This window comes from Cicer arietinum, chromosome 3, assembly GCF_000331145.2.
Source record: "Cicer arietinum cultivar CDC Frontier isolate Library 1 chromosome 3, Cicar.CDCFrontier_v2.0, whole genome shotgun sequence".
NCBI lineage: Eukaryota > Viridiplantae > Streptophyta > Magnoliopsida > Fabales > Fabaceae > Cicer > Cicer arietinum.
Genome location: NC_021162.2, coordinates 66,410,002 through 66,433,132, shown reverse-complemented (window position 1 = coordinate 66,433,132; position 23,131 = coordinate 66,410,002). Strand labels below are relative to the sequence as shown.

The following is a 23,131-nucleotide window of genomic DNA, read 5'->3' as shown; positions in this document are numbered from 1 at the left end:
AAATTTGTTTTACTTCGTATTAAAAAAATTTGAAAATTGTAACTCTTCGAAATAAATTAGTTTGAGTTGCATATAGATACTATAGATACTGAAGAAGTAGAAGATTCGTTCAATAAATTTTTAATGTGAAGTATATTTTAAATTTTTTAAGAAAAATTTATAATTACTATCAAACATAAAGTATTTTCGTACGTAATCTTTTGATTGATTGCAAAACTAATATCATAGCCTAGATTTTGTTTTTTTTTTTAATTGCAACAAAATATATAGGTAAATTTAAGATTCAAACTTAAGTACAGTACCATTGATACTATGCATATTGTTTGTGTTTCACTAAAACTGTAAATAAAAATATTCAGAAACAATTTTAACTTAAAACTAGGAGAAGTAGTTAAGGCAAATATATTCAGAAACTTATAACTTAAAACTAGGAGAAGTAGTTAAGGCAATTATTTTGATTTTTCAGTGCCAAACAGTAACAACGGTACCCAAAGTATTGTATTTCAGTTTTTTCCTAAATTTAATTTATAATATTGTGATGCTTTGGATTGAATGCTTAACTCAAATATCTCTTTTATATTTATGTGGGTTTTGGATTGAATGCTTATAAAACAACTAAATATAGATGATCTTGTAAACAGAACACAAATCTATAAGAAAATCTTCACTAATCCCACCATACTTGCCAAACAATTTTGCATTAATACATTTTATCATGATTGATAATACATTAATATCAATTACTAAAAAAAAAACATCAATATCATGTCATCAAGAATTCAAATCATTTTAATAAAAATAAAAAAAAAATAAAAAAAAATAAAAAAAATAAAAAACATTGTGGTTGACCAGAGAGTGGGATACTAACAGTCTTTTAACGGTCATGGGATTAAGCAGTATTGTAGGTTAATTTAGAAAATTCAGTATATAACTATTACACAGTAGCAGTAATGTCATTTAAATATAACTATTTCATAAAGCAATATTTGTCATTTAAATATTTTATAATATATCATGTATATCAAATACATAATAAATTAATATTATATCATTTGTTGTTATGTGTATCAAAAATATAATAAGTTAATATTTATAAAGTGACTATATTACTATATCTTTATTTTATTTAATATTTATTTTATTTTATCACATGATAATATCCTATTCTTTTATATATGAGTAGTTTGTTGAATTATTTGAGTAAAATAATAAATATTTTATTTATTTAAAATTGAAGTTATATTGAACAAATTATATTAAAAAATAAATTAAAAATAAAAATAAAACTAGATCTCGGATGGGTAAAATCAAAGTAGAAGTTAAAAAAATATATATTTGAGTTATTTCGTGGATAACATTAAATTAGTTAAGATAATTTATTGAGAAAATTCTGCTAGATTAAAAATATATGTTTTTATAAATTAAATAAATATTTAGATAAAAATATGTTTTTATAAACAAAAAAATTGAGAATTAAGGTTAGAGCGACACATGCTAATAAAAATATTACTTTATTTTGTTTTTGAAATACACTGTTAAAAAATATATCATAATTTTAACTTTTTTATTATGGAAATATATTTCATGAATTAAAAGTTTTCTTATATGAGCGAACTCCAGCTTTCTAGTAACAACGGTATAAAGAAGTTCTACTTCCTAGTAACGGCCAATAAATATCGCGTTTATATATTAGTTAATTAAAAGACACAAATCTAACACTAATTGATTGAAAGATAGAATTTAAAAATATACACTTTCAATATAAAATTATTTTATATCTAATAATAACTCATACTTTATCACATAATCATTATTTAATCATGATTTCGATTTTTTAGGTTATTTTAAAATTTATCATATGAAATAGAGATGTAATACTATTTTATTAAATGTTAATATAAAATTATTTTATATTAACTATCATAACAATACTTTAATTTTTATATTGTTTTTCAGTGTAATGGTACGTACATAGAACTCATATACAAGGTGTGAATAAATTACTGACAGATTACAAATCAAATAATAAGATATTCTTTTCATAAAAAATATTAACAAGATACACGTTTTTAACTATTTTAAATTTAAGATTTAACATACAAAAGATATCAAATGTTTTATAAATTTAAAATACGATAATGACGTAAAGGTTTCCAAAAATATATGATTGAAATAATTTGTTATAAATTCAGATAATAATAATAATATAAAAAAATAATAACAAATCAACTACATTTCCCCTAAAAAAACAAATCAACTATATTTTCTCTAGAAAAACAAATCAATACTATTAGAAAAGATAAGATGCGAGGTTTTATGTATATTTATAATAAAAATTAAAATTAAAAAAATCTCTCTTTATATATATATATATATATATATATATATAGAATGTCAAATATTTCATAATGAAAAGTTGAAATAGTTAAATCTTTACTACATGTCAAAATAGAAGAAAAAGTAGTATGTTTAATCCTCACACTCTCATTATAAATTTTCAAATTTTGATTAAGCCATAAATCTTTTTACAAAGTTTGATCTAACATTGTATCGTTATACCATAATATCCAATATCCATGTACCTAAATAAATATCCTACTTCATATCCTTCTCTGATATAGTTACTTTTTCTATTCTCTCACTTTTAAAGATTTATTTGCTTACAAAGACCACCATGGCGTCAATATCTCATGATGTTTTATTGGAGATATCATCTTGGTTACCAGCAAATTCCATTAACAAATTTAGATATACTAACAAGTTGTTCTCAAGCATTTCACGAGACAAGTATTTTGTACTGAAATAGACTCAAAATGCATTGTCAAAGATTGATATTTATTTGTTCATTCAACCAGATTTAATCCAAAAATATAACAACAATATTGCTGAGTTACACCAATTACCTCGAGAGGACCATTCTTCATGTGTATCTAAAGTTGTTTTTTAATTTTTGGCTAACTCAACCAATATTTTTTATTATGTATTTGAGAGAGATTTTTTATGACACCATAAAAAATTGACATTGCCACAAAAGTTAGAGGTAGGAAAATTAAAATTGGTATCAAAATTTTTGTATATCTAACATTTAGTGATGTACTTTGTTTTTTTGGTGTCCGAATTTTTGTTCCTATTTCAATTTTTTTTTATAGAAGTCATATATACTCACTCGACTTGAAATTATTTACTCAACGAATTCTGTGTGGAATTATTTCATTGATAATATATTTTGTTTTACTTCGTATTATAAAAATGTAATTCTTGAAAATAAATTAGTTTGTGTTGCATATAAATATCGAAGAAGTAGAAGATTTGCTCAATAAATTTTTAGTATGAAGTATATTTTAATTTTTTTAAGAATTTTTTTGAAGTACTAATAACATATAGTATTTTCATATGTAATCTTTCAATTGACTGCAAAACTAATAGCATAGGTTAGTTTTCGTTTTATTCAAATTGCAATAAAATATATAGGTAAATTTAATTAGAAGATTAAATGTTGCACTCATGCAATGATACCCACACGGGAACACAAACAGCACTTAATAATAGAATAGTCTACGAAATTGTAAAAGTGTACTAGACAAATCAAATTTCTCTTTTCTATATAAGACAATATAATTGGTCAGTACATGATCGTTATACTTATGTTTTCATTGGTCAAGTACAAGAAAATCGCTCCCACGAAATCTTAGCCCCATATATAAAAGATTAAAAAAATTAAAAAATTAAAAAATTAAGTATGTTTTTTAAGGGTGAAGATTTGCACCACTCCCCCTCCAATAAAATTCACACGCCATGGAATTCATTCCGTCATAAAAGTTACAACAATTTTATCCTTTAACAGTCCAACAATTTTCTCCTTTTAACTACCACACATAATTGAGTAATATTCTATTAAATATAAGATTATTCTATTATTTATTTAATATTTTTGTATTTATTTATAATATTTTGAGTAAAAGAATTTATAATATTTAAATATTTAAAAGTATTCTAATTTTTCAAAAAAAATATTACAAGTTAATTTAGAGAAAAGAAATACATATTATTTTATGGTGACAATTTTATCATTTAAATATTATATGTAATATATGTCATACTATTATTAACTATCCTATTTTATTTTTTTTTTCAATTAAATTATATTTTGTCTTTTTTTTAATCTTACGTGGATGCTCACATGATGTTATTATCCTAGTCTGTTATCAAACGATAGATAGGATAATATCTTATCAAACTCCTCTTTATGATACTTTTTCTGTTCGTAGCCACCAAACAAATCATAACACGACTAATTGGCACATTATTCAAGTGATAGATCGACCTATATAGTGACAAATCAATTTTTGGGCCGGGATGGCTGGACTGAAAATGATTTGGCCCTAGGTTCAATAACAGAGTTCATATAAAATAAGTAAAAGATTTAATTATAATTTTAATTCATTTATTTTATTAATTTACGAAATTGATGTTTATTTTAAAAGTTTACAATTTTTGATATAGAATTATTAACATTCACAAAACTAAAATAAAATAATGTAAAAAATTAATTTTCAACTTCAAATTTATTCATATTTTTAATTTAATTAATAATATATAATAATAAATACATTAAACGATTCTATATTATAAAATTGTATAATACATCATTTAAAATATATTAAAATAATCAATTTTTTTAATTTAAAAATATAGAAGAGATACTAAAACTATAGACTTTTAGTATAAAAGACCAATTTTGTAAAATGATAATAATGGATAGACCAAAACTATAATTACACCATAAATAAATAAATAAATAATCCAGAGTTCAATTTTTTAAATAACCATTTAAATCTCATAAAAATAAATTAAAATTTAACCGTTTGATTATACGTGGACATCATCAACTAATTATAGAGACAACTTACGTTTAAAAATTAATTATGGCCCAACTAGAACATTAGGGTTGTGACCCAATTGCTTAGGATTAAATGTATCTGTATATTCAAGGTATTGTAGATGTATTATTCCCCATATAAGATAGATGTCGATATCAACTTGTAGCCACGGTCTCTTCCAACGGAAAAGAAAATTTTGAAGATAAGAAATAGAAAAAACCAGGTACATGAACATAACACTTTTAGGACTAACATTAAGAATCCAACTCATGCCTTACCATGTACTAGAAAATGGACAATTAATCTCCAATTGTATATCCTAAAAATCATTTAGGAAGAAGCAAAACTACAATCCTCTCTACATTGGTCAAGCCTGAAAAACATGAGCAGGTCTATGGAACAAGACTCCCATCCATCATTCCATAACTTCATTGGCAGTAGACCGGCTTGGAAAACTTGAGCAGAATGGAAAAAAGTGGCATGCCTTATCAAAGAATGAGGATATGCATAAAGTGGCAAAACAAGGGTTACACAGGGCTTATATCTACCCGACTTTTGTGAAGTTGAAAAGCTGGGGTTATCCAGCTTCCACAGCTGCATTGTATGCCTGCCCAATTGAAGTATCCCAAACGGGCATCGCAATGAGCACAGGACAGCTTTCCCTCCAAAGCGCCTTCCTCAACTGAGTGACAAGAGATATCAGTAAAAAGATATTGCCATTTTTATGTGCACCATTCATTTCATCAAAAAACATACTCAAACAATGTAGCAATTTTATGCATATTTATGTGCACGATTCATTTCATCAAAGAACAATCTACTCAAACAATGTAGGAAATAGAAAACATCCATTAATACTCCAAGAAAAAAATTGGTAATATACACTTACAAAATGTTACAAAATAGAACTCTTAATGTCTTATACAAAATAGTGACGCCATTCTGGATAAATGAGAAATGTAAAGTCAATGCTTGTTGGAAAAATAATGTTTTGACATTGTAGTTGAGTGTTTTCTTACCAGCTTTCATCCATCGTAGAGGCTCAATAAATATGGAAGAACACTCAGATTCATTAGACTTGTTAAAAGGATTGCCACTTCTCCGCTTCTGCCAACCAAAGGATGTCTCACCCTCACCAGGAATATGATCTACAACATGTTCTTGCAATGCAACAATGCGACGGCACTTCTTACAGCGATATGTAGGGCTACTATTACTTTTTACTTTAGTAGCTTCGTCCACCTCTGAAGAAGATTCAACAGGCACGCCAGGATCTGCACCAAGTTTAGAACTATCTATCCTCAACCCTGAGAAATGATTCTCACCTGAAAAAAAAGAGAGATATATCTTTCCTCATATGACATAAAGTGCTAGCTGACACCAGTTTCAATGTCGCTAGTAAGAGTTAGACAAAATGATCACATAGGAGAAAAATATGCACAATACCATAACAGCTACTAGTAGGAACAAGTTAACTTCAAAATTGGATACAACTACCATGGTTAGATCCATAAATACAAACGGATGCGGGAATCTATTGCAATAAACTAGACATTACCAGCTGATTCGAATTATTATCATAGTTCTCCCATAACCACAGCCTTCTCTCTTCTCTCCACAAGCACAAGGAGGACATTAAACAAAATAGGGAAAGAAACAACATGAAAATTAAAAAGTTGTTTTTTAAAAGATTGGGGTAAAAATTGAATGTATCTCATGATAAGATAGCCAGTTTTAATTTGATACTCTCTCCATCTCATAGTGTCTGCTTTAATAGTGTGTCTCAACCAAATCTACATTCATTAATCTTTCTACCTAACTACACCATTAGCTACTATTAATAAATGTATTTTAGTCAAGGAAGATTATTTTAACTTGAGAACTAGTACACTTAATCATTTTCTTAAGAGGTGTGTAAAACCTTTTAACGACAAATAATGAGACAGAGAGAGTATAATAACACAAACACAGGGCATACCAAAGCACAGATTTTTCTTTTGAATAAATAACACCACCTAATTTTCACTGAGACTAAAACTTCTGTGTACAGAATTGGGAAGGGGAAACAACTCCACCATCTAACCATGATTCCTGTTATCATAAAACTTATAAAAGACACGGTGTCTCTTGATTTAATTACAACAAGAAAGAACATGGTGTCTCTGCAACGAAGAGAATAAACAGTGACAAAGTTGAGATGAAAAATAAGAAGAGAAAAAAGTGAGCTCTTTTAATCCAGTGATGACGCATGACAAAAAAGTAAAAGATGTATGTGCATCGTGCACCCCACAAATAATGAACAAATATTGTCTGTCTATTCTTTGTTGTGCCATCATGAAACTAACAAGAAGTATATGAGCATAAGACCCCACAACAAGAAGGAAGTCATGGTGCCGAAGCCATACCGAGTATTTTGAGACGAAAGCGCTTGTATATAGAGCTAGATTGATCAACCTTGAAACCCATCTCCTCAAACATTTTCAACTAAGGCAATAAAAAAATAAAGAATGTCATAATCTTCGTTTTCAATTAAAAAAATTGTGGCAGCACATAGAGGGACCTTCACAACACACACCTGCTCAAGAAAACCATCATTGGGGCAAACAAATTCACAGCTCTGTCTTAAAGATTCAAGGGCATCTGCAGTAAATGAAAACACAGAACATGAATTCAATAATCAGATATCTTCAAATTTATTTTACTTGGAAAATTATAAATAAATAAATAAATAGAGGTTTTGAGTCCACTTTGAAAAGACACTCATACGAACAACTATATTATTACAAAGCACTGTCGAAAACTTTGATTTTCATTCATCTATATGTATGGTTAAGTAAACTAAAAATCATTGTAAAAAAAAAAAAAAAAAAAAAAGAAGAAAGCAACTTGCATGTACCAAAAACGCGAAGTCCTGAAGACTTTAAACAAAGAATTGTATTGTATTGTATCGATTTCATTTCACACCTTCTTGTGACAGATTTTCGCTTCTCATCAAATAAGCCGTAATAATCGCCGCACTGAAAAAAAAAACAACCCTAATAATAACACTAAACACACATGAACTGAGAAAAAATATTGAAGTGTGAGAGTGATGATTGGAACCTTCTAGAAACACCAGCGAAACAGTGAACCAAAACGGAACCTTCTTTCCTACTACGATCAATGAAATCGATGCAAACTTGAAGGTAATCCAACAAATTCTCGTTCTCTGTATCCTTAAGAGGAATTGCCATTCTGACGAGCTTGAGGTCTTTACCGGCGTACTCGAGCGAGTAGAGGAGTTTGTCCGGCGAGAGAGCGAACTTGGAGGCGGAGGGGAGGTCGGTGACGTGGAGTTTGGAGATCTCTTTGACGGGGATGGAGAAGGTGGAACGCCATTCGGAGAAGAAGGAAATGGAAGCGGAGCTGAGAACGGAGAGTATGTGTGTGATGTTGTTGTTGTTGTGAACGGTGCCGTTTTGGAGAATCTCAGCAGCATCGTTGATGTTGCTGATGAAGAGATTCTCTCGGACTAGGTAAGGCATCACAACAACGGGAAATTCGAATTCGATTCAATTTAAAAAACTTGTGACTGAAATTCTCAGAAATTAGGGGAATCGATTTTCGAAATAAATAGATAAATACATAAACACCGGTTCTTCGTCTTCACTTTCGTGTGAGCCTTTTAAAGAACAACTGACCAATAAGTTACTAAACTTATAGAGTCACACCCTGTATAGTAAGTATCACTAATTTATGACTTTATAATTTACAATAATTTTTTATAACTTCATTCAAATATTTTATATTACATAGTTTATTTTTATTTTTTTCTAATTTTATATTTATTATCATAATTCAATTTTATTTTTATCTTTTTTAATTGATTTCATTTAAATAAATAGTTTATATAATTTTAATAAGTACTATTTTAAAATAATAATAGTTTTTTATTATAATTTTAAATTGTTTAAAAAAAATTAAAACAATTACTATTTTTTTAAAAAAATATATGTGTTTATTTCTTTTAATTTAAAATATATATCAAATTGATAAATTTTAAATTAATAAAAAAAAAATTTAAAATATTTTTTAAACATCAATTGATAAAATTTATTTTTAATTATAAATATTTTTTTTCTGTTATTTTACATTTTAAACTAGTTGAATCATCAATTTTACCAAACACTCATTTAACATATCAACTATCAGTTTTAAACTATAAAGTTATGAGCTAATTTTATCAAACAAAACTTAAGAATACACTAATTCAATAACCCTGTGTAGTATAAATATTTTACAAAATGAGTCGTTGGATTCAAAATTATTATCATATAGATTATATATATATATATATATATATATATATGAATTTATAATAAATTTTCTATGTGATTATGTTGCATTAAGATCAATAACATTAATTTTGACGGATTTTGATAACATAATAAATGATTATAAATTAATATCAAGATTTATAGATATGGTCTATATGATAATAGCTTACAATTTTAAAGTTACTTTTAAAAAAATATTTATCTAAAACGATCTTATTAAATGAGTGTAATTCTCTTTAAATATAATTTTAATCTCTCATCATTTTTTTTATATAAATATCTTAATTAAACGCTTATTTTATAAATGTGTTTAATATAAATGCATAAATATAAATTATTCTTTTATAATGGTAAAATGAAACTAGATTGGCGCTTATTTTATAAAATATTTTTCTATACAAGTGTTTAAATGTTTAACAAATGGTAAAATTAAACTATTTTCATAAATTACCTTATATATATAATCTATATGATAAACTATAAAAAAAATATTTTATAAATTGTTCTTATGAATTTTCTGAAACAATCTCACAAATTTTTATCAATAAATAATATTTTATAATTAATTTTTTTTTACTAAAAGTTTAGTTGGATTATCTATATCAGAGGGATAGAAATATCTTTTAATTTAAATTAATAGTATAAAATGATAAAATATCTATAAATAATGATTAAATTCTTGACTAAATTTATAATTAATTAAAGTTAATCGAACAAATCAAAATAAATAAACACCACGACTAAACGAAAAACTAACTAGTAATACATTAAGATGACAAATAAAATAACGATATTAAAAAACTAACACAAGAAAAAATATGTAGACCACTTATTTAAATAAATATGTAGTCAATCAAATTGATTATGAGACACCTTTAATCTGACAAGGAAGAAAAAAAATAGAAATCCTTTAAAACCCCTAAATTAGCCTTAGAGATTAAAAAAAAAATTGAGCTGAAATTCTTTTTATTTTTCTTTTTTGTATGAAATATTATAGAAAAATCTCTAATATTTTTGGAGATAGCTGGGGAAGAATCATTTGATTCATTCGTGCATATTGGCAAGTACGTAGATGGTTTATCACAATTGGACCTATAGTAGATGTGGCGTATATAAGGAAATAAAAAAGAGTATTGTGACCAAACTCATCTTCCAAATAGCACATCTATTTGTTTCACTTGAAAAGTAACTAAGGGAGTAAGTAGTATGTTTGGTGTAATATATAGATAATTTATTTGAAAATAATAAACATGAGAGTAAATTAAGTATAACTTTTTTTTTATCATAGAGCGAATGATAAAAAAAAAAATTAATTTAAAAAATAACATTACAAATATTTGTATCATGCAAAAAACTCACATTAAAAAAAATCAATTTAAAAAAATAACACTAATGCGAAAAAATCACATTTATAAGAAGTTACTAGATATTAAAACTACATATTAACTCGTGATTATGGTCGTAAATGATTATCCCACACCCATTATTGGATGTGACAAATATTTTGTAGAAGAAACAAAATAAATTATTAATAAATAAGAAACATAAGAAAAGTACTTAGACTAAAATTCATGGGAAATGAACAAATAAAATAGCTATGTGACTTTTAAAATAGTTATTATTAAAATTAGATATTTTTAATGATGTAAGGATTATAATATATAAATAATATAAACACTATTTTTATATATAAGTTATAAAAACTATTTACATCGATAATATATACGAATTAAATCATTTTCTTATTTAATAATATCATACATATGATATTTAGACATAAGTACAATAGCATCATCGTTCACATTATATCATTATTATATTTAGAAGTGCTGAAGTTGAGAGAAATATTTTTAAAATTTTTCTCATTTTAATCTTTTCAAGTTTGACAATTACATTCACATTAATTCAGAAATAACATTAGAAAGTATAGAAACTGCAATTATAATCATGGGATATTCATATTTAGGAGTTTAATTGATTATTTTTAATCAAGTCTCCTTGTTGAACCACAATTTTTATATTTACAAGGATGAACTTCGAGATATTTTTACAAAATCTAAATCTTATTTATACAACTAATGTAATGTGTATTTTTGGGACATTATTGAATAGATGATCTGGAATTGGCCGAGGTATGATAAATAATTTGACAAGTGGAACAATAAGAGGGCAACTTTTCATATATACAACAAGGCCCGCAAAGAATGCATAATGCCTAATTCTTTACAAAAGCTTGAGTCAAGTAAGTCACGATTTTTGAAAAAGATGTAGAGAACTTGATTCTAGACAACAAGTAAACACACATATGAGTGTGGGTTCCATTTGTATTTGTATTCTCCACAAACAGTTGTTGGTTGGCAACAAACAACTTTCTTCTTCTGTCAGCCAATCCAATCTCGAAATATAACCAACCAGGTGTGGTCTAGTATGCAGCATGTTGCGCCTAGCATGTTGCGCCACATAGTCTTGCTTTTAACAGCTTTTGAGTAAGTAAAGAAGTTGGTTACAAATTCTTAAAATTGCGTTTTGATTTACTCAACATGAGGAATATATTTCACTTATAAAGACGATTATAGGCGATCATATCTCATTATGTGAGACTCTCAATCTTTGTTTTTGTAGTATACATATTTTCTTCTCCTCTTATCGAAAACGTGTCACGGTATCTGACACGGACTAAATACTAACATTTTAATTACTTTCAATTAATTTATTTTTTAAAATTATCGATGTCGACGTGTCAGTATCATGTTTGATTTATGTGTCGGTATTTGTACTTCATAATTCTCAATACACCTCTTCTATTTAAAATTTGAACATATGGAGTGTGATCTAAGTGATAAGATAGCGGTGATCCAATAGATTTTGAATAGATATAATAATATATTAAGTTTTGTAGTCTGTTATATGAGTATTTTTGTTTAGTCATGTGAGTTTATTTAAAAATATGAAATTATGTAGTTTTTATAATAGTTTCTTTTGTGTAATTCTTCTTTCTCTAAAGTACCTCTAAAAAGTGGTACATTATATTGAGATATGTCTTCCACTAATAAACACATTTTTAGATGATATTATTGAGAGAAAAAATCCAATTCCAACATTGATAAGAAGTAGAACTTAATAAGACTTTATAAAGAGTGACACACCTCACCTTACAAGTTGATTTTACACTAACATCAAAGTGCACTATTTTTATGAAACACTTTAGACGAGTTATGAGAAAGAGCACGAACCTGGAGCAAATGGTTGAACTTACCCTAGGTCGAGCGATAGGGTGGTTGATGAAGGGATATTGGAAAGAGGCAAAAAAACACAACCTCCGGGTTTGAAGCTTTTCATGTCGGGGCGAGGACAATGAAGTGACCCATTAGGACGGATGAAATAAGCTATCCTTAAACAACTTCAAAAGCATGTGTAGGTCATTCGACATGATTTTTTATCGTGTATTTCACATTCAGTTTTGGCTACACACAACTTTTTATCCTTAATAGAAAGAACTCCCTTTAGAGGAAGGATACAAAGACCAGACTTGTTTTTCTCTCTTAAAAAGGGCATATGGTGCATGCAAAAAGACTATTTTTTGGGATTCATATGCTGATGAATGAAGTAAGGAGAAGACATTAATTGTCTATCCAAAAGTTTGCTTTGGGTGGATTTAGGTGAATCAAGTGGGTGGGAATGATTTGAACTCCCTATGTAAAATTCAATAAGGTAATTAAGATTTACAATAGTTCATTTTAGTACTTAATTACCTTGTAGCTCTATCTATTGGGTAGTCAATCTCTTGGCCAAAAGTAGGTACCTAATTCCCTTGATGATGGGTCGAACAATTTTGAATATGTCGTCGTATCGTATGGGTGACTTTCTAGCATTGTATTATTAATAATGACACTAGATATCATGTTAGAGAGATGGTTGAAATTGATGAAGATTAACTTAATCTTATTGTCATATAGAGTAGAACCTATATAAAATTCGAAAAAATTAAATAAATAAAAAATTGACAGGTTACGATTGAACAACAATTAAATAATTATTATAATTTTAAAAAAGTTACAACTTATAGTTTTGACGACTTTTAAAAAATTGTAATTTGAAAAACTCAATTGTGATATCAAATGTGAGCACTTAATACTCCAAATAGCAAGTGAGTCTTATCGGTTTTCATCCTCAACTTATTATTGATTCGCAAGATGGTTAGTTGCTCTGGTTCCATACATGTTGCTCTAGACTCTATTACTATGCTAGTCCTGTTATAAAAAATCCGAGGTTTAAAATATGAGTGTAACTATTAGCACCTCCGTTTTCGATAACACACCCCCACCTTATTACTATATAACAAAAACTGTCCAAAAAATAAATCACCGACACAAAAAGTACGAAAAAGTAAACCACTATAAATTATCAGACGTGGGTGTTTTATAAAAATTGGGGGTGTTAATAGTTTCCCCATTTATAAATTGAAGTGGTTGAATATCCTTAAAGCTAAATTTGAAAATTTGTGCATGCTTCATTCTTATCCCAGCCCAATTTTGTTCCATTATGGAGGCCTAGTTCCAAAATAGACCATTAGGTGGAGGCAACATGGATAAAACATCTTATGCAAAATGTTCATCCGCTCTCTGATACAATATCGAAAGTTAGGATGTAGTAGTCTATTTTACACTATCATTTTACACCATCGAAAACTAAGTTCTAGTAAAAATGAGCAAACATGGGGGTTGAATGAGCATTTACCACATCCTAATTACTATGCAAGAGTAGTAGTCGTTGATGTGTGGAACTGTTCGGAAGTCCAATATAGCACCAGATGAATGTACGTTTAGATTAGCCAATTTGAAGGTACATCTCGATTAGCTAATTTGGACGTGTTAAATACACATCTAAATTAACTAATTCAGATAAAATTTGAGGACTTTTGAGAAGATTTCGGTGTGAGAAAATAAACTTTCTCAAGCGAAACAATAGACTAATAATTAAAAATATCTTATTAAAAGGTTTGAGATTGAAAACGTTTGCAAAATAAAAATGAGTTGCGACAAAGATCAATCAATGGTATAAAAATAAGAAAGATACTAACAAGTATCCTTACTTAAAGAAGCGCTTGTTAGCAAGACTAAAAAAAGAGCTTCGGCCATATGAATTCCCTATTATTCTACCTCTAGTTTAGTCTATTGTGATGTGCGTTACTTTGTATCCACCCTCGCTACTAAAATTCCTCTATGTTTATGAAAGTCACTTCTACATTTATCAATTTAGATATGTATTTTAACTAGAACTGTCAATTTGACAAGTCTCCCAATTATTGGCTCCGACCCATATGTTGGAGGGGTTAAAAAAATTTATAATTTAAAAGACCCAAAAAAGAAAACACCTAACACTAAAAGCCTCCTAAAATTTTATGAGTTTAGTGGGCTCCAGGTCCATCTTTCAAAAAAAAATTTGACAATTTTATTTTTTATTTTTTTTTAAGAAATAACTTTCTCCGATAAAATATGATCTACAATTGTTTTTTATTCAAGAAAAAAAATCAATTTTGTCAAGAGTTTTTTATTTATTTTTCTCACAAATTTCTGAGAAATTTTTTTATTTTTGAAAAACATAAATTTTGATAATTTTTTAAGAAAAAAAATTTCAAACTTAACAAAATATTTGGGGCTTATAAGCCCCTCCCTTAAACCGGATGAAATAACAAGTCGGGGCTTTAAAATAATTATTTTGATAGAGAATCTAATATTAAAGACTTAATAAAATAAATTAAAAAAAATACTTTAGAGTTTTGGACTTTTTTGACAGCTCTAATTTTAATGAGTGTGCCCTAAGTATTTTTAACGTCCATTTTCAGTTGACCGAAAAAATAGTTATATAGGACACTATGACAACACATACATTGGGACAAGAAGAAACTCGTTGATATGAAGAGTCTAAGGAAAAGTGGTTAGAGTGGGGTAAGTTTTGAAGGAACACATGCTTGTTTTCATATCTTCATTCTATACATAAGAAGCATCTCTCTAAATATAAGACTCCAATAATAGTCAATTCAAGATAAATAAAAATTTTATAGTAATATTTTATTTGTTAACAATTTACATTGTTTTTATAAATTTATTCTGAGATAAAAAAAAATAAAAAAATTAGTTAATGTCGTCATTATATTTTTAGTCAATTCCAAGAAAAAAATATAAATTAATTAAAGATATATTATTAAAGAAATAATTAATGAAGTTAAACTCAAATAATTTTATAAAATTATTTACACATAATAATATGTTGAGGCTTAGTAAAGAAGTAGCTTGTCGGATCTATGAAAGGCAACAATTTCAAAGCTATTACATGCATAAGCATACAATCATAATCCAGTTGTAAAGTAAAGACCTCAAAATTCTCAATAATGTGGACGCAATTGCAACTGCAACTTCAAATTATCATTGACTAAATTCAAGAATAAACACTCAAATTTAATATATAAAATTTGATTAGGAAAAAAAAAAGTTGCATTGCCAACTATCAAAGGAGTACACATCGGAAATAATTTATTCATAAGTTCCATGGGTACACAAGAGATAAACTCAAAAAACAACTCATTTTATAGAAGTTCCACTACTCCTAAGTAGAACTTGTGCTCTCTACTTTAATCTGTACAAGCCTCTTATCTCCAGCACCATAGATCTCAAACTTAAAGAGAGCAATACAACAAGGGTGGAGGAAAGTGTTTTTTGAGTTTGTAGAACTCTTGAAGGAAGCACTTTAACAACAAGACATCTTGCATATAGCATCACAAGGAAACTCCCAACAAGTTATATATATAGGCTTTTGGTTTGCATAAGCCATGTTTGGAATCATAATGAAGAGATTTGTTGTAGTTTTTTTTTCTCATGAGTCATGCATTCAAATCTCATCAAAAGATCTCATGATCAATAGGGTCAAGAAAAAAACAATAGCAATCATGTATGTTTTCTCTCAAGCCTTGTGAAACGTACGAGACGAAACTCCATGCAGGAGTCTGACAAACCCCAAGAAACTAAGCTTCCCGTCTGAGTGTCTTATCCAATCTTGGAGTACCACGTGAATTGGTACTGAGGGGCTAAGCCCGAGTTCCTGGAATAAATCAAAATTACAAAAGCTTCGTAAAAATTATAAATGCAGTGTATTGTGGAAGTCATTTTCAGTTAGTAAAAGTATATTGATAATCAAGAATCTCATTTTCTGTTATATAAGTCATGTTGATCAAATGTAGATATATTAAGAATCTACATATACTGGTATTTTAGACAGAATGGTATTGTGCAAGAAGAGTACCGAAGCAAGCTCTTCAATCATAATTGGTCTATTTCCATCCTTTTCAAACAGCTCGTAGGCACGCCTTGCATGTTGCTCCCAGCTTTCCATTCCCTCCAGTTGATGAACACTTATAGCAGCAGCGCAAAACTCCTCAAAATCTAATTTTCGATATTGGATTGAGCTAACCTGCAACAGTGTTAAAGTAACAATTCAATATCAAGGGAAACAACTTCAATTGAAGCTTGAAATGAAAAGTTAAAATCCCTCACAAACTTACCATGTTCACATAATCTAATACCCGTGAATCCTTCGAGGCATCAGTGGCGCTCCTTAAAATAGCCTGCTAATGTAAATGTTAACATCTTGAAAATTATTTGGCGAAAAAATACAAAAACTTTCAACATGTACTGACCGTCTTGAAGTTCTGCATGGAGATTAGGCCACTTTTGTTTGGCCCTAAAAGAGTAAATTGTTCTCTGAGATATGCTAGCTGCACCAATGTCAATGTCTTTGCAAGAGCCTTCCAAAATGACAAAACTTCAATACATTATTACACAAGACCGACAGGCAAGTACACAAAACACCTACATGTGCTCAAATTGTCAACTAATAATGTAATTAATCAATGCTCATTATCATGTTCATACTACATGTGCTCTGAGATTCTGTCTTTCTTTCAATACTATCTTAACTGTTTTCCTTTTGGAAGGGCAGGCTAAAACCTACTCAAGGTTCTACCAAGTTTAGCAAACAATTTTTTCTTCTTCTCATTTCCTCCTTTCAACGACGGAATTAGGAAAAATTGTAAGGGGGCGAAAATTTAACACATCTTAAGCATAATCAACAAACAAATTCATTTTTTTCAAATACATATATATTAAAAAAATAGAAATAGAATGGAAAGGGTAATAAGATAGTACATACCCCTAATGCTGATTTGCGTAAAGAAGACGAGCATATGTAAGTTTTGACAAGCTTGTGAATTATCATATCAAATGGTATCTTTATATCCTCAGTGTGATTTGCCAGCCATGGATGACCTAAGCATAAAACCAAGCTATGAGCAAGAAAGTTCATAAGATTTTAAGATGAGAATTAGTACCACAACAATCAATTGGAAGCAGAACACATACTGAGAGCCTGAGCCGCAGTCAGTCTTTTACGATAATCTTTATTCAATAACCTCTTCACAAAATCTTTTGCATCGATCGATAAAGAAGGCCAAGGAGCTTCGTCAAAACTTGGATCTGCCTTAAGGACGGCCCGAAATATGCCAGATTCTGTCCTGGCCCAAAAAGGTCGGCTTCCGCACAACAAAATATAAGCAATTACACCAATGCTCCACATATCTGCTTCTGTTCCATAAGATCTATGCAAAACTTCAGGGGCAACGTAATATGCACTTCCAACAATATCGTTCAATCTCTCATCTGCAAAAACTGCTGATTGTTAGCGCATGTTGTTTAATTTTACTTTAAAAAATCGGAGAAAATATAGTGTGAGGCAATAGGCCAGACCTGGCTTTACATAGTCAGAAAGTCCAAAGTCAATGGCCTTCAGTGTGGAATTTTCCTCCTCGGAAGAAAAAAGAAAATTCTGCAGCATATAACAAAATGTAACATTTTCTGAAAAACAAATGTTAAAATTTTCTAGTGTTTGGTGAAGTATTTAAAATATGTTAAAATTCAAAGTAAACTTGTTAAATATGCTGAAGAGAGCATAGAAACAATAACTATAATCTATAATCATAAACACTCGAAGAGTAAATAAAATGAAAATGCAAGCTTTATTAATTAAGCTATCTAGAAAATTTTCAGCCAATGACGTTCCTTTCTGTCTGACTTTACTTGTAAGTGTAATACTGAATTTTTTATTTTTTTCGGAAATTTGTAATACTAAAATTAAGAACATTTCCGATGAAATCATTATCATTAATTTGAGATATGGACCCCAGTGCAAAACAATAGCAAGGCTTAGTTACAACAGTGGACAAAGATTGAATTATTTAGAAGCTTCATAGCACAAACTTATGCAATGCATTCTTAAACAAGCAAATTCAAGGTCAGAAAATAACAACGTCATTATTTCTAATTAAACCCAAAGGAAGAAAAAAATAAATGATCAACTTTCCGGGCTAAGCATTGATCAACTTAATGAACTAAATAGTAGCACTGACACGTGTTGCAACACGGGTCTATGAAAGAAACAGACATTGAAACTGTAAAAGAGAACCGCATGTCGTTTTGTGCGAGTGATAGGAGTGTGACACGTGGTTATCAAATGGAAGGAATATATGAGCTTCCCATGTATACCGTGAAAATTTGATTTTCTTAATACGAATAGATTACCTCTGGCTTGAGATCGCGGTGTACAACGCCTTGTAGGTGACAGTATGCTACCACACTTAATATCTGAATCAAAACAACTCTGGCATCTTCTTCTGAGTACTTTCCACCCCTATAAAATCATAATCAAATATGAGCTGATCAGAATGTCTCCAATGATGGTAACAGTAAAATAATGCAACCGGAAAATCTCCTTTCCAACTTTGAGGCAGGGAAAAATAAAAAATTGGAGAGTATTTGTTACCTAGAAAGAATCTTATCTAGTAATTCGCCTCCTTTGCATAATCTGTATAGCACAAGATATAGTAGAATGTTAGCTCCTTATTTATCAACTTAATTAATAACTTTCATTTTCCTGCTTAATCAATACAATATCTCCAAACAAAGGAAAGTAATAGGTCAACTTTAATAAAAAATAACGCTCGTAGGACTTGGATTTATATTACTAAATTTTCAGTAGAATTGAAGATTATGAGGGTAACTAGTGAAGTTGTGACAAAAATATATAAGGATAATAAAGAACATACTCCATGACTATATAAACATTTTCGTCGTCTTCATAGGATTCGTAGAATTGTACGAGATTCTTATGTCCAGTTAGAGCTCGCAATATCTTAACTTCTCTTCTTACATCCTCTATAGCGATTGCTGTTGTCATCTGCCAAACATTGCTAAAAATGGTAAGTACAAAGAGCACATAGCTGATTTAATAAAATTAACAGCCAAAGATTAACCCTTATCATAACAGTAACTTTTCATTAGTGTAGAATGAAAATAAATCAACGGAAGCTACTTCCTTGAAAACAAAATGCTGTAATCTATCACAATCACATATATCTATCCGCAATTTCAAAATCTAAGAAGCTGGACTTTCCACATAAATACAAGGCATGAAATACTCATAAACATGTGTACCCTAATAATGAACAGCTCTTTATAAAGAGACATAGAACCTAATCACAGAAAAGCCATTCCATCAAAAAAAATTGCAAAACTTTTTCTTCCAATAACCACAATCCATTTAACTTAAAAGTTGCATCTTTAACTACTTCCACAGCATGATTTCACACCAATACACAGATCACAAACCATACCTATAACTAACACCAAAAATCAATTCAAAACAAAAATACAAAAATTAGTTAGAACAAAAATTGAAAGAGTAAAGCATGAAAAATAATGAAACTAGACCTTAGATTTAGAAATGACTTTAACGGCAACATCATGACCCTTAAAACTTCCTTTTTTACCCTTAGCCGAACAAGTATAACCAAAATGGCCACGACCCACTTCTTGTCCAAGCTCAAAATGAGTAACAAAGTGCTTTGAAAATCCAAAACTCTTATCCAACCCAACCTCACACTCACTCCCTTCAGGTATTGTGGCTTCATTAGGCTTCACAGAACCATGTCGCCTAGCGAGCAGTGCTCGAATATGCTTCGCAGGAGAAGGAGGTGGAAAAGGGCGTTTGAAGATCCGAAGTGGTGTTGAACTCACACTTGAATTTGAATTTGCTGGTGAGTTTTTGAAGAAACTTGGTAATGGACTTGGACTGAAAAATGGAAACTTTGATGATGATTTAGTAGTTGCATGATGATGAGAACTTGTTGTTGTTGTTGTTGGTTGTGGTGGTGGTAGTTGCAGAATCTCTTCACTTTGGAAAGATGAAATTTCTCTTTCTCTTTGTGAGGTTTCAATGGGTTTTCCATGACAGAGTCCCATGAAGCACCCAATGGAAAAAAGTTTAGATTTTTAAGATCAATGGAAGGTGAAAAAGATGAAACAAATTGAGGGCATAAAAGGGTTAATATGTGTTATGATTTTTCAGGAGAAAAGATTAGGACTTTCATTTACTGTGTAAAAAAATGAGAAATCTGAGAAGGGGGGTTTTGAATTCTTTTGTAGATAAGGAAATTGATCTCGGAGAGGAAAATTTTGCAAGGATTTTGAAAGTAAAGAAGAAGGGAATTTGTAGCTAGAATTAGGAAAGGAATATGAAGGTGAAGTAGAATAGAAGAAGATGAAACAAAGAAAACTACTTAGTTTAAAAAAAATATTAAATTAAAAATTAAAAATTGGAACGGGAATGAGAAGGAGTGAGAGGTGAGAAAAAGGATGGGAAAGTGAGGCAAAGATGCTTAGCAGAGTCTGCAAGAGAAAAGGAAAAGAAACCATTCTCTCTTACCTTTATTCTGCTTTTGTAAGAGTGTCTTTTTTTATTTTTTTATTTTTTTATTTTTCTTTTAACAAGTCTTAAAGAGTTTGTGTATATATACTCAATTGCTTAATACTTAATGAGTTTCAATTTCAATTAAATAGTGATCCATAAATAAGTAGTATTTGAGTTTTTCTGATTAAGCTGAACCAAAATTCAATGGGGAGTCCTAAATACAAAAGCATCAATTGATCAAACGTCTGATAATTATAATAAATCGTAATATTATATCTTTTATTTATAATCTTAAGATATTAAATATATAAATAATTTTTTATATATTTAATTTATTTATAATTAATATAGAACTAATCATTCTCCCTTAAACTCAACATAATTTTAATTATTTCTCAACTCATCTTTTCTTAGAAATCAAAGGTTAGAAAAAGGAAAGAGTTTTGTGTACAGAAATACACTTTATTGGAGAGGGTAGTGTTGGTTTCTTCTCTAACAATAATAGTGAGTGGGGTTGGTTTTGGATCCTTCCAGCCTGTCCTTATTATGATCCCAAAAAAAAAAATTAAGGGTTATTCATTTTTCATATGAGAGGAATGTATTGTAGTATTCAATTGAGAAATTCAGACAGTTTATTATTTATTAAAAAAAAAAAGCCTTCTTGAAGTTTGACCCTATTTTCTTAACCTTTGAAAAATTGTCTTTTTGTGCTTTGTATTTTGTGTTTTAAAGTTTTTTCATGGTGGGTCTATTTTATTTTGCAGCCAATAAGTGACTTGAGATATGTGAAAATGAGAACGTTTTGTTAAGTGAAGAGAAATTAAAGCTGAAAGCACGGTGACAATAATTTGGTGATCTGTCTTAGATGGCAATTTTTTTTTCATTGATGTGTCAGAGACAGATTGTAACCTTTTGAGTCAGCTACATTTTTTAATTGTTGAAGCATTTCTTAAGTGGAACTAAATATGTAAGAAGCAACAAATGGAATGTTCTAAGCTTACAAGAAAAATGCCAGAAAACTAATGATAATAACAATCATGGAGCAAAACAACCAGCATATAGATTTTTTGGTTTATAATAAAAGGAGAGAATGGGATTTCATATGCCTATATATGGATTAACAAAGTGTATGGATTATTTAATTTGGTTTTATTTTTTACTAACTTATTAATATCAAATGATCTATTCGTTAATCAAGTTGTCTTGCTAACTAATTATTAAGACATCAATGGTCAATGACTAGAACAGAAAAAGTATGAAATAGTTTATGATCAATAATTATGTTTCAAACCATTAAAATTTATATTTACATTTTTTTTCTACTGAAAAGTATAATATATTTGATGATTCCTACATACACAATTATTTACAAAAAAAAAATTAAACCAAATTTTTTTAAATAAAAGAATAAAAGTAAATATGGGGACGTAGACTTTATCTAAAAAAAGAAAATATTAACCAATTTATCAAATTATACAGGTTTTTTATCCTTTGGACAAAAATTATACATTGTAGGTTCAATTTGCATATCATTTCTTTTTCTGTCTTAGAGATCAATTTCGTAAAATGTTTTTCATTAATTTATTCATTGGCATCTCTATCTCTTAAAAAAAAATAAAAAAAACTCCACATAATATCTAAATCATGAACAATCTGGATTGTATATTACTGTTAATAACAATAATATTTAAATATGTCATACTTAGTATCGCAACCTTTTAATGGAAAGTGATTTCTAAATCATTTGACTTTTGATAATTTTGAATATCATTTTCCTCTAGTATTGTATCACTTCAAACACCAACAATACACGTATTTGGATATTGATGATTATCTCGTAGATGATATTTAACTGAATTAAATAAATTTGAACCAAAAATTTCATGGATTACATTTTCAAAACTTTGTGTAATTTAGACCTCAAATTCTTGAAATGTCTCTTAAATGATTTCTGAATCTCCATAATCAACCGAATCTTAATCATAAATTTTTTCACGATTTTGATCAATTTTTTCGTGATAAGATGAAATTTCTTAAACAACAATAACGCTTTCAAATTCAATTTTAGAGATATAATTAACAAAAAAAAAAAAAAAAAAAAAATTAAAAAAACAAAAAGAATTTTTAACCTAAAACCTT

General features: G+C 28.7%; 2 protein-coding genes across 4 annotated transcripts; both read right to left on the bottom strand.

Moving 5' to 3' along the window:
* Positions 1-5,090: 5,090 nt before the first annotated feature.
* LOC101501571 (uncharacterized) lies at positions 5,091-8,572 on the bottom strand. Of its 2 annotated transcripts, XM_004493335.4 has the most exons (6): positions 7,983-8,570; positions 7,845-7,897; positions 7,456-7,520; positions 7,286-7,364; positions 5,900-6,205; positions 5,091-5,562 (listed from the first exon to the last, which is right to left on the bottom strand). In XM_004493335.4, the coding sequence occupies exons 1-6, from the start codon at positions 8,402-8,404 to the stop codon at positions 5,408-5,410; spliced, it is 1,080 nt and encodes a 359-aa protein (XP_004493392.1). In that variant the 5' UTR covers positions 8,405-8,570; the 3' UTR covers positions 5,091-5,407. The 2 variants fall into 2 exon arrangements, with proteins under 2 accessions (XP_004493392.1, XP_004493393.1); XM_004493336.4 differs by lacking the exon at positions 7,845-7,897 and having other exon boundaries at positions 7,983-8,572.
* Positions 8,573-15,712: 7,140 nt separating this feature from the next.
* Positions 15,713-21,027, bottom strand: LOC101501261 (CDPK-related kinase 7-like). 2 transcript variants are annotated; one of them, XM_073366111.1, is made up of 11 exons: positions 20,014-21,027; positions 19,350-19,480; positions 19,067-19,108; positions 18,826-18,934; positions 17,995-18,073; positions 17,611-17,916; positions 17,402-17,517; positions 16,890-16,997; positions 16,755-16,817; positions 16,496-16,663; positions 15,713-16,294 (listed from the first exon to the last, which is right to left on the bottom strand). In XM_073366111.1, exons 1-11 carry the CDS (start codon positions 20,542-20,544, stop codon positions 16,157-16,159), a joined length of 1,791 nt encoding a protein of 596 aa, XP_073222212.1. In that variant the 5' UTR covers positions 20,545-21,027; the 3' UTR covers positions 15,713-16,156. The 2 variants fall into 2 exon arrangements, with proteins under 2 accessions (XP_073222212.1, XP_004493390.1); XM_004493333.4 differs by having other exon boundaries at positions 17,611-17,907; positions 20,014-21,023.
* Positions 21,028-23,131: the final 2,104 nt, after the last annotated feature.